Source organism: Oncorhynchus masou, chromosome 15, assembly GCF_036934945.1.
Source record: "Oncorhynchus masou masou isolate Uvic2021 chromosome 15, UVic_Omas_1.1, whole genome shotgun sequence".
Taxonomy (NCBI): Eukaryota; Metazoa; Chordata; class Actinopteri; order Salmoniformes; family Salmonidae; genus Oncorhynchus; species Oncorhynchus masou.
Window position 1 is genome coordinate 60,431,239 of NC_088226.1, and position 12,088 is coordinate 60,443,326.

The window sequence follows — 12,088 nt, forward strand, 5'->3', positions numbered from 1 at the left end:
AAGAGTCTTGGTGGTTCCAAACTTATTTAATTTAAGAATGATGGAGGCCACTGTGTTCTTTGGGATCTGTGTCTCGAGATCTATGCCTCAACACAATCCTGTCTCAGAGCTCCATGGACAATTCCTTCTACCTCATGGCTTGGTTTTTGCTCTGACATGTGTTGTAAACTGTGGGACCTTATATAGACAGGTGTGTGCCTTTTCCAAATGATGTCCAATCAATTGAATTATCACAGGTGGACTCCAATCAAGTTGTAGAAACATCTAAAGGATGATCAATGGAAACAGGATGCACCTGAGCTCATTTGAGTCTCATAGCAAAGGAATACTTATGTAAATAAGGTATTTCTGTTTTTTATTCTATATAACTGTTTTTGCTTTCTCATTATGGGGTATTGATGAGGAAAGTATTTTATTTAATCAATTTTGTAACGTAACAAAATGTTACACTCTCTCAGCTGTGGGAGAGAGCAGCAGGCTGAGGGTCCGCCTCTCAACATCCCTCCATTCTCCCTTTCCTTTACTGACACAGAGTTGCTGAAACTTTATTTCTGCCTCATGCACAAATGAATGTTGTTACTCCTATGAACAAAGAAAGGGAACTATTCTTCAATATTAAAAAAGACCCAAGCCACTAATAATAACAACAACGCAAGCCTATCGATACACTTTCCTTCTCATTCATTATTGCTTCAGTGCTTGTTGTAGTGCTGGGTGGAAATAGGAAGAAAGTGCATTTTATGTCTTATAAAACTGTTGAATACAAAGTGTTTACAGTGCTGAGTAAGAACTTAAACATTAACTCAATCATAAAAACAGCAATTCTTTGCTGTATTCGTTGACAGTCTCTCTCTAGTCATGGTTTTAAATGTTTCATAATCTCACAGTATCAATTTTACTGTAGCTATGTTACTGTAGCTACGACACTGCAGACATGATAAACATCCGATTGGCCAGTAGTAGGTTTATATTTGCACTTGATTTGCTCTCTGTGCCCACTGGGAAGGCAGAGTTAGTACCTTCAGACACATGAAATGGTTCAAAATGGCAACAGTTTGCGCAGGGTAGCTGAATCGGGTGCACCTACTGCCAACAGCCCGAAATGGAACTTCTTTGCCAAACATTTCTCTAAAAAACAACAATCGACTAGAATAGCCTTGGAGATCGATCAGTTGATTGTGATTGATCCGTTGGTGACCACTGCTCTAGAAAGTTAGGTTAAGTTCAAACTCGCGCTCCTCTCCGAGGTCTGATATTTCTCCACAGTGTAGAGGGAACATTGCCTGGGGCAGGGGTGCAAATTTCATTGCGGACGGGGAGACGTGTCCCCCCCACACACATTCTGAAATTGCATTTTTGCCCCCCCCCCCCCCCAGTTGTATAATTGGAATGTGATACAAAATGAGGCTCGTGTGCTTTAGGACCATGTGGACGCCTCTAATCAGTCGGGTAGGCTGATTTGAGTGTTTATCCCTCTGGTTTAAATAAACAACATTTAGATAGTTCAGATGATCAGTTTCTTTTCTACTTTACATTTTCAAATTCAGATATGATGTATTTCACCCATTATAAACTCTTAGACTCCAGAGAATCAGGTTTGGAACCTGTTGAAACACTGGCCTGTAGACTATATGGCACATAAAATATAATCTTCAATTTATAACATGTTTTACCAGAGGAAATAGTTTATCACTTTGTGATTTTTGGTTTATCACTCTGACTTCTCAAGACTTCATTCTTGAGATGTTTTTCTGACAGACAATCCAAACAATATATCCCAAAACAACTGTGTAATGCTCATCTATTTTAGGGACACATCAATCTATCAGTGTCAGTATCCCACCCGTTTTAAAGTGGTACCTTGAAAGTCTTAGAATTGTCAAGTCAATAAGAGTCAATCAATAAATAACCACCAGCTTGTGTTTGTGCGTTTAACACGTTGTGTTTGGTCTCTGCTTGACTAGATTGAATGGAGAACTAGGGGGAGTTGTCACTGTCTTTCCAAGTGCCTGAACTGCACGTTGGGCTTCGGTTGGTCATTTTAGTCAATACCGTATTTCTCCGGAGACTGCTGTCCGAGTCCTCTTTCTTGAACTTGTAGCGTAATTTATTACAGCACGGGAAACAGAGAGTAAAGTCGTGCAGAAGATGCCCGCTGAAGATCATGTATATCCACGGGTTACAGCAGCTGTTTAGACTCGCGAGGAGCGCGGACAGTGTGACAGCGGTGTTCTCAGATTCTGGAAGGAAACGGAAAAAAGGAAATTACCAAAGATAACTAATTTGTCCAACAGCTGTGGTATAAATCAACGGTGCCGTGAAGTCACAATCACTAAACACAATCGCTTACATGCTGATCTATATTTAAACACCTGACATCTCCATATAGTGCACGTTATGGTACAGGATTAAAACGACTTTGCCTATGATGTCAGGACACCATACATGTTATGCCTATTTAGCTACATTTCCACTTAAACGATTTTATTATTATTTAAAAGTTACAATTTCGTAACGGAATTGTGGAGTGTGCCTGGTGCTCAAAAAAGGATTATGCACAATTATACCAACACGATCTCACACTCAGTTTGTGCATGTACATATATGTACATATATGTACAACATGTATTTCAGCAGATTTCGAAATTTTTGTGTGGCCTAATTCGTGTGAAAACACACATTTGTTTGCGACTTCATATATAGGAAAATACATTTTCAGGGGGGAAAACATCAGAACAATCTTTTGAAAGTTATTGGAGCAATGCATTTTGTTCAATGGTGTTCTACACTGCATTTTTGTGTCCCACATTTGTTTATTTATATAAAAAATATTTGTAATCAACCAGGTTTTCTTCGAAATACTTATTATAGTATAGTAGATTTATTTTTTATTAATGCCAATGCTGTTTTCTATGCTCGTTTTCGCAACAATAATTTTGGGATACTGGTGCCATGTCAGATTATGTGATGGTTGACAGATTAGAGTAAAAAGCTTTATTTGTCCTACTGTTTTTAGTATTGATGAAGGTATTTGATTGGGTAATGGGGATACATATTCAAGATGGGAAATTAATTCACCAATAAATGTGGGGAAAGAGAAGACCTGGGGGAAAAAAATCTGTTTGTTTTAAATTCCCCTGGTGCAACTGCATGGTATTTGCCACTATAATAAGTCTGGACTATGATCAATTAAAACATATCAATGCAGTTAAACAGGTTCATGTAAAATAATTAATTATGTTGCCTAACACTTATGACACTTCCAAGGGCGTTTCATGATGATTATTACGGTCGTGTCAATCATGTTATATACTTAGGCTATTTTAACAGGGCATATGCCAGCATTATAGGCCTACTGCCTCTGCCCAAAGGAATACTAGGCTTTCATGGCAATGGCCGTTAGAGCTCACTTTGTCACATTTGAGCCCGGTTAGACTCCCTGTTGCAGCTTTCACTTTCTTCCACTGTATTGGTGGAAGTGTTGGGATCATGTCCAGATCATGTCTAGTTAGTGATCTAGTGGTGGGAAGCATTCTGTTTTTCGACATTGTATTGGGTGTAATTACATTGATATATCTAGAGAACAATGGATAAGCAACAATGGGCATGACAGATGGAAGTAGTCACTACAGGTGTGATCAAGCGTTACATTGAAGTTGCCTGAAGCTGAATGGAAAGTGCTATGCCCTGATCGGTTATTCAGGAGAAAATCCTCTGTGACTGTCTATTTTAAATAAGTTTATTTACCAGGGTGGACCCAAAAAACAAACAGATTGTAGGCATATCAGCACCGGCCTGTACCCTACCTGCCCTAAGCTCTCTCCTGGCCCATTACACTAAGTTTGAATTTGTCCTGCAAGGTGACCTAAACTGGGACATGCTTAAACCACCTGACCAAGTCCTAAAGCAATGGGAGCCCCTAAATATTTATCAGATTATTACCAATCCCACAAGGTATGACTCCAAACATCCTCGATGTTATCCTCACAAATAATCCTGATGGGTATCAGTCTGGTGTTTTCTGTAATGACTTTAGTGATCACTGTTTTACAGCCTGTGTTCGTAATGGCTGCTCAGTGAAACTGAGTCATTAGTTTTGACTTGTCATAGATGCTTGCTTAAAAACTTCCTTCATGACCTGGACTCTGTAAATTGGTACAGAATCAGCTTGATTCCTTCTGTCAAAGACACTTGGACCTTCTTTTTTAATATTTTTCAGTGATATTGTTATCAAACATGCCCCCATAAAGAAAACAGGTTCAGCCCCTGGTTCGACCGTGACCTTGCAGAGTTACTCCACCTCAAGAATTACATTTGGCGAAAGGCTCGGCACACCCATACTCAGGCTAACTGGCTCTCATTCAGGCAAATTAGAAGTAAGTGCAATTAGAAGTAAGTTAGTTACTTTAAGGAGCCGTTCTCTCTCTGTAGGTCTAACCCCAAAAAGTTCTGGAAAACGGTTAAAGACCTGGTGAATAAACCCTCCTTTCAGTTGCCCATGTCCCTTAAAGTTGATGATGTGGTTGTTACTGACAAGAAGCAAATGGCTGAGCTCTTTAATCACCACTTATTAAGTCAGGATTCCTATTTAACTCAGCCATGCCCCCTTGCCCATCCAACATTTCCTCATCTCCCACCCCTTCTAATGCGACTAGCCCCCATGCTCCTCCCTCTTTTCCCTCTGCCCGCTACAAAGTTTCTCCCTGCAGGTGGTCACTGAGTCTGAGGTGCTAAAGGAGGTCCTTAAACTTGACCCCAAAAAAAACATCTCAGTCAGATGGTTTAGATCCTTTCTTCTTTTAGGTTTCTGCCCCTATAATTGCCAAACCTATCTCTGACCTTTTTAACCTGTCTCTCCTCTCTGGGGAGGTTCCCATTGCTTGGAAGGCAGCCACAGTTCATCCTTTATTTAAAGGGGGAAATCAAGCTGATCCTAACTGTTATAGGCCTATTTATATTTTGCCTTGTTCATCAAAAGTGTTGGAAAAACTTGTCAATAATCTTGATGTCTATAGTATTCTCTCTGGTTTCCGCTCAGGTTATGGATGTGTCATTAAAGGTCCTCAATGATGTCACCATTGCCCTTGATTTTAAGCAATGTTGTGCTGCTATTTTTATTGACTTCGCCAAAGCTTTTGATACTGTAAACTATTCCATTCTTGTGTGCCGGCTAAGGAGTATTGGTGTATCTGACGAGTCTTTGGCCTGGTTTGCTAACTACGTCTCTCAAAGAGTGCAGTATATAAAGTCAGAACATCTGCTGTCTCAGCCACTGCCTGTCACCCAGGGTGTACCCCAAGGCTTGATCCTAGGCCCCACGCTCTTCTCAATTTACACCAACAACATAGCTCAGGCAGGAGGAAGCTCTCTCATCCATTTATATGCAGATGATACAGTCTTATACTTAACTGGCCACTCCCCAGATTTTGTTTTTAAACACTCTACAACAAAGTTTTCTAAATGTCTAACAAGCTTTCTCTGCCGTTAACCTTGTTCTGGACAGCTCCAAAACAAAAGGTCATGTGGTTTGGTAAGAAGAATGCCCCTCTGCCAACAGGTGTGATTACTACCTCTGAGGGTTTAGAGATTGAGGTAGTCACCTCATACAAGTACTTGGGATTATGGCTAGACGGTACACTGTCCTTCTCTCAGCACATATCAAAGCTGCAGGCTGAAGTTAAATCTAGACGTGGTTTCCTCTATCATAATTGCTCCTCTTTCACCCCAGCTGCCAAACTAACCCTGATTCAGATGACCATCCTACCAATGCTAGATTAAGGAGATATAATTTATAGATCGGCAGGTAAGTGTGCTCTCAATTGGCTAGATGTTCTTTACCATTGGCCATCAGATTTGCCACCAATGCTCCTTATAGGACACATCACTGCACTCTATGCTCTTCCGTAACCTGGCCATCTTTGTATACCAGTCGCAAGACCCACTGGTTGATGCTTATTTATAAAACCCTCTTAGGCCTCACTTCCCTCTATATGAGATATCTACTGCAGCCCTCATCATCCAGATACAACACCTGTTCTGCCAGTCACATTCTGTTAAAGGTCCCCAAAGCACACACATCCCTGGGTCGGTCGTCTTTTCAGTTCGCTGCAGCTAGCGACTGGAAAGAGCTGCAACAAACACTCAAACTGGACAGTTTTATCTCAATCTCTTCATTCAAAGACTCAATCATGGACGCTCTTACTTACAGTTGTGGCTGCTTTGCGTGATGTATTGTTGTCTCTACCTTCTTGCCCTTTGTGCTGTTGTCTGTGCCCAATAATGTTTGTACCCTGTGCTGCTGCCATGTTGTGTTGCTGCCATGTTGTGTTGCTACCATGCTGTGTCATGTGTTGCTACCTTGCTATGTTGTTGTCTTAGGTCTCTCTTCATGTAGTGTTGTGTTGTCTCTCTTGCCGTGATGTGTGTTTTGTCCTATATTTTTATTTAATTTATTTTTATTTTTAATTCCAGACCCTGTACCCGCAAGAGGCCTTTTGCCTTTTTGTAGGCCGTCATTGTAAATAAGAATGTGTTTTTAACTGTCTTGCCTAGTTAAATAAAGGTTAAATAAAAAATATTTTAAAAATGACAAACTAACTGTTTAAAGTGTTATTACAACCATGGTGTTCTTTTGTTACTGAAGCTTATATCTAAAAACCTGACAATGATCCACACCATATGCGTAGACAAATAATGTGTGTTATGCAGCAAAACACAACTAGCCTTTTTTTGGGATGCAAACCAGTAATATGAATCACTGTTGATCTATCCTGATCTAATGAGATGGATGCAGAATTCTCTACGGGCTGGAATCAAAGCCATTCCCAGTCATGAAGAACGAATCTAGGCCTCTCTTGGTTCTAATTGGCGAAGACTGAAGTCAAGTTAGGGGTTATATGTCAGCCTCTCCTATACCACCTTGCCCAACATGTTATGCCCCAGAGGTTGTAAATGAACTATTTTTAAGGTGATTTAACTTGTATCATTATTATAGGTGTGTGAAACCCATAGCTGAATGGCTTCAGACTGAGCATTTCTCACTGGAAATTGCTGCTGACATTGAACATAGCTTAGGGTTTGGGTATTTCATTCGGGTCAGACTCTCTTATACTAATTTTCCTAACATCTTATACTCCATAGGTTGTACATAAACCCTTTTTAAGCTGATATATATTGAATCATTATTATAGAGCTGTGAAACCCATAGCCGAATGGCTTCAGACTGACCATTTCTCACCGTTTATTTACAGATAGCAATTTCCATTTTTTCCCCCATTATTTTACCAGGTAAGTTGACTGAGAACACGTTCTCATTTACAGCAAGGACCTGGGGAATAGTTACAGGGGAGAGGGGGGATTCTTAGGTGATAATTAGGTCATTATTTACAGTAGTGTGTTGATTAATTATTGCTTTCTTAATTGGAAATAAAGAACATGTATGAAAATGTCAAATATACCAACAGCTAAATCAAGCAGATATTTACGATAATTTAACCATGTTAATCATTACTGAAACATGCAAACTATAAACATGTAACCAGTTAAAGATAATGAATACATGACAAGTAGATACAAATATTTTATAAAAAATTATTCATAAAAATTTCAAGAGTTGGCTATAACATGAGTATAAACAAAGTGAGTGTGTATGTAAGTGTTTGTGTGTGTGCATTATGGTGTGTATTATAGTTTCCCATCATACAAATGTATCCCCATTCCCCAATCAAATACCTTCATCTATCCCACAAAAAAAGCATGTTTTTTTTCTCCAATAAAATTGGACATAGCCTTGTTGAAAATGCATTATGAACGAAATTGTGTAATGTACACTAAAAAGTGGAACCCTGTATTAAATGCATTATGAAAAAAATGTAATGTAGACTCCACGAACTCGTAGGCCTACTGTTGTCTACACGAAAAAGAGCGTTTGTGACTACAAGTGCGCCAGTACCCCAAAGTATTAAGCGAAAACAAGCATAGAAAACAGTATTAGCATTCATTTAAAAAACAACGTAATGCTACTAATATATTACAATTATTTTGGTGACAACCTGGTTGATTAAAAATATTGAGTTGTTAAAACATTTGTTTTTATATAAATAGATGTGAGACGCAAAACAAGGCAGTGTAGAACACCGCTGCCCATCATGCATTGCGCTAATAACGTTCAAAAGATTGTTCCGAAGTTTGCCCCCATAAAATGTATTTTCCTATGAATGAAGTCGCAAAACAATATATGTATTTTCACGCGAATTAAGCCACACAAAAACTCACAAAAACGCACGATTACTTTTTGTAAATATTTACAAGAATTGAGAATGATATTTGTTTTTACCATGATACATAGATCCTGGGTTTATTAGCGCGGAAATCGCCTTTGCTGCACGAGCATGCTTTTGCGGCACAGTCGATAGCGCGCCGGACTTATTGCTAGAAGGGTGCGAGTCCTGCTCCCTGCTGTTTCATTACATTGGTGTCAGAAGTGATCGAACCTTGCATCCACGACAGTGCGTGTGCTTGGCCGGTGAGCGTGTTCCTGTAAACCGTAGAGCCGCAAACTAGCGCGAGGACTAGTGCGCTCTTTGAAAGGAGGGAGTTTTGTAACGACCCTGGCGGTAATCGACAGTGCCTCAAGAGCATGCTTATGTGGCACAGTCGATAGCGCGCCGGACCTTGGGCTCGAATGATGAGGGTTCGAGACCTGCTCCTTGTTGTTTCATTACAAAATGGATACATTTATTTCTATTCTGCTTCAACAGTATACATATTACACGTATGTGGATATTCATCACAGTTACTTAGTAAAAACAATATTTCGGGGTGCACAGAATGGATATACATCACCAAACACTTTGCGTAATCCCCTATATAGACTGTGGCTTTAACATTAGTAGAGGGAGATAAACATAATTGAGTGAAGATAGCTCATGTTATTAATTTTATATCAAGGTTCACCTTTTGATTTTGTGTGCGCAATCCTTTGTGTGCGCAATACTTTTCACAATACAGAGAAGCCACTTACCGTCCCATGCGAAATTCTCATCCCACACCGACCACATCTGCACGATGAAAAAAGGTGACCAGCATATTATGTAAGCCAGGACAATCACAAACGTCATTTTGACAGTTCTCAACTTCGCTCTGGATATAGTAGTAACGTTGCTAACAGAGTTAATTCCGATCAGACCGTTTTTAGACGCAACACCCGCGTGTGTGTTTCTGGTTTTATACTTTATGTTCTTCCATATGCTGTGGCAGATGAACCCGTAGCATATCATCAGAATGAACACTGGGATTACGAATATACTGACGGTTATCCAAGTGATGTACGCCTTTACGCCCCACGGTTCTATGAAGTGGCCCCAACAGTCGTAGACAACCGAACCGTTCTTGATCTCACTCAGAGAGAAGATAAAGTACTGCGGCATGCTGAGGACCAGACTACACATCCAGGTGCTGATGATCATAATATAGGATCGCTGGGTGGGCTGCTGAAGGGTCTTCAGAGGGTGGCAGATGGCGATGTAACGGTCTACGGTCATCATCACCATCATGTAGGTGGAGGCGAACATGCCCATCACCTGGAGGTGCTTCACTATCCTGCACAGGACATCTGGCCCGTAGAAGCGAAAGGTGATCTTCCAGCAGAGCTGCGGCAGGACCTGGAAGAAAGCGACCACCAGATCAGCTATGCTGAGGTGCCGGATGAAGAGGTGCATTCTCGACTTCTTTTTCTTAGTGTTGAACATGGCCAACAAGACACTGACGTTCCCAATCACAGCCACCACAAAGGTGATGCTGAGGACCGCTATCTCTATTTTGGCGACCTCTTCGTTTCTTCCAAAAGGATCGCTCCCGTTCGGGAGGACGGTGCCATTGCCAAGGTTCCCCATGATCGGATCATCCGTAGGACTGAAAACCAGAGACTGGTTGACTCCGTTGAAGAGGAGCCCATGGACGGGAGTGTGCATTGCACAAACCCTCTGTGCGCGCTTTGGCCCTAGTTACAGTTCCTGAGGGGCAGAGTTGTGTGAATCTCCGTATGCCAAATATGGAGCTACCTGACTCTAAAGGGAAAGGACTCTTCTTGGTTTCTGAGCTGCTGGGCCTTTTAAACGCGAATCAAATTTCGGCCACCACGCCTTGTGCTGTTGTAGCCATACCCACTTGTGTATCCTATGGCACGCAGCCAGTCATGTTGCGCAAAACTGGACACAACCCCCCCACATCACCAAACCGCCTCTTAACATAATAGTTTGAAGTCCATCTTTGAAAATTTATGTTTTGTGTATGTGTGACAAAACATTAGCGCATTGGAACTGTAATTACACAAACAAATCATGTAAATGCTGTATGGTAAATCAATTCGAAATGTAAAATATTCGGTAATGTAAAAGATTCAGTTGCTAATATACAGTTTAAATTAACATATACGGGAATCCCGTTCCATATAATACGGTGAACAATTGCGGAATGCTTGATGCATTCTATTTAAAATGTAACTAGGCAACTCTTATTTACAACGACGGCCTACCGGGGAACAGTCTTTTTACTTTGTCTGCTCGCGGATTCGATCCAGCAACCTTTCAGCAACCTACCCAACACTCTAACCACGAGGCTACCTGCCGCCCCTTAGACTATTATGAACACCTCTGACAGGAATCAAGTTCCAGATTTGTATTTAGTTTAATTATAATTATTTCTATACAGCTTACACTTTTTCGTTCTGAACTCAACGAATTGAAATGCAGCTCCAACGCAGTTTACACCTCTGACACCGCCAAAACTTCAGCTATGGGTTACACTTGATCTGATTGGATCTAGGCCTAAATAATTGAGATACACAATTTTACCATTTGAATACAGAATGAAATCAAGAAAATCGCCTCAGACAAAATGAAAATAATACCATTATAAACGGTTTATTTTCCATCTAGGCTACTGAGAGGCTGGCTGACAAAGCATATACCAAGTTGTTTATTTTTTTCTAAACCAACCCTTAAAAACAACTATTTACAAAAAAGAACAATATACTGTGTATGCAATAGTATGAATACCCATATGTAGGCCGATTTGGTTAGATGTGGAACATGAGTTAGAAATGGAATATACACTCCAAAAGCCTTTCTCTTGGTGATGTGAACAGATAGACATGAGTTGAAATGGAAGCTGGAATGCTGGCTTTGATGCAGCTTGTGCACAGCTCAGTTCACCTTAGCTGTGGCAGCTTTATAATCAAGACACTGATGAACTGTTTCAACTTTCATGTTAAAATCGGTGCTCTTGAAATGTTGTTATATTGGCTATGTTTACACTTTGATGTAAAAATCGGTGCTCTTGAAATTTGTTGACGTAACCTGTGTACATACTTCTTTAGATTAGTATCTAAATGCATAGTGTGCCAGAGAAATCAACTTCAAAGACCAAATAAGGTTCTCAACTGTACAAAACAAAAGAGAGGCATAATATTTCAGGGTCAGATATTTCATAATAGGTCTGCTCCACAGTGAATGGTGCTGTAAAGTCCACTGCTCCTCTGCTGTATAAAGCTCACTGACAGGGCTTGCCTTTCTGCCACATCACAGACAAGGACAAAACACACCAGTTATCTCACAGTATCAGATATGTGAGAATGAAATGATCAGACAGAAATGACATTTTTCCAAAATACACTGTATATACAAAAGTATGTGAACATCCCTTCAAATTAGTAAATTTGCCTACTTCAGCCACACCCGTTGCTGTCAAGTGTAGAAAATCGAGCACACAGCCATGCAATCTCCACAGACAAACATTGGCAGTAGAATGCCTTAGTGAAGGGTTCAGTGACTTTCAACGTGGCACCGTCATAGGATGCCACCTTTCCAACAAGTCAGTTTGTCAAATTTCTGCCCTACTAGAGCTGCCCCGGTCAACTGTGAGTGCTGTTATTGTAAAGTGGAAACGTTTAGGAGTAACAATGGAGGTTTCCATGGCCGAGCAGCCTCACACAAGCCTAAGATCACCATGCGCAATGCCAAGTGTCAACTGGAGTGGTGTAAAGCTCGCCACCATTGGACTTTGTAGTGTGGAAATGTGTTCTCTGTAG

General features: G+C 40.6%; 1 protein-coding gene across 1 annotated transcript; it reads right to left on the reverse strand.

Annotated features, from left to right (window-relative positions):
• Positions 1-1,390: 1,390 nt before the first annotated feature.
• On the reverse strand, positions 1,391-10,067 carry LOC135556572 (arg8-vasotocin receptor-like). The gene is made up of 2 exons (XM_064989878.1): positions 9,023-10,067; positions 1,391-2,240 (listed from the first exon to the last, which is right to left on the reverse strand). The coding sequence occupies exons 1-2, from the start codon at positions 9,969-9,971 to the stop codon at positions 1,978-1,980; spliced, it is 1,212 nt and encodes a 403-aa protein (XP_064845950.1). The 5' UTR covers positions 9,972-10,067; the 3' UTR covers positions 1,391-1,977.
• Between the last annotated feature and the right edge of the window lie 2,021 nt (positions 10,068-12,088).

Excerpts from the sequence above, each read along its gene's own strand:
- LOC135556572 (XM_064989878.1), bottom strand. The coding sequence starts at position 9,971 with ATGCACACTCCCGTCCATGGGCTCCTCTTCAACGGAGTCAACCAGTCT. Across the intron at positions 2,241-9,022 it reads TGAGAATTTCGCATGGGACG|AATCTGAGAACACCGCTGTC; the intron begins GTAAGTGGCTTC and ends GTTTCCTTCCAG.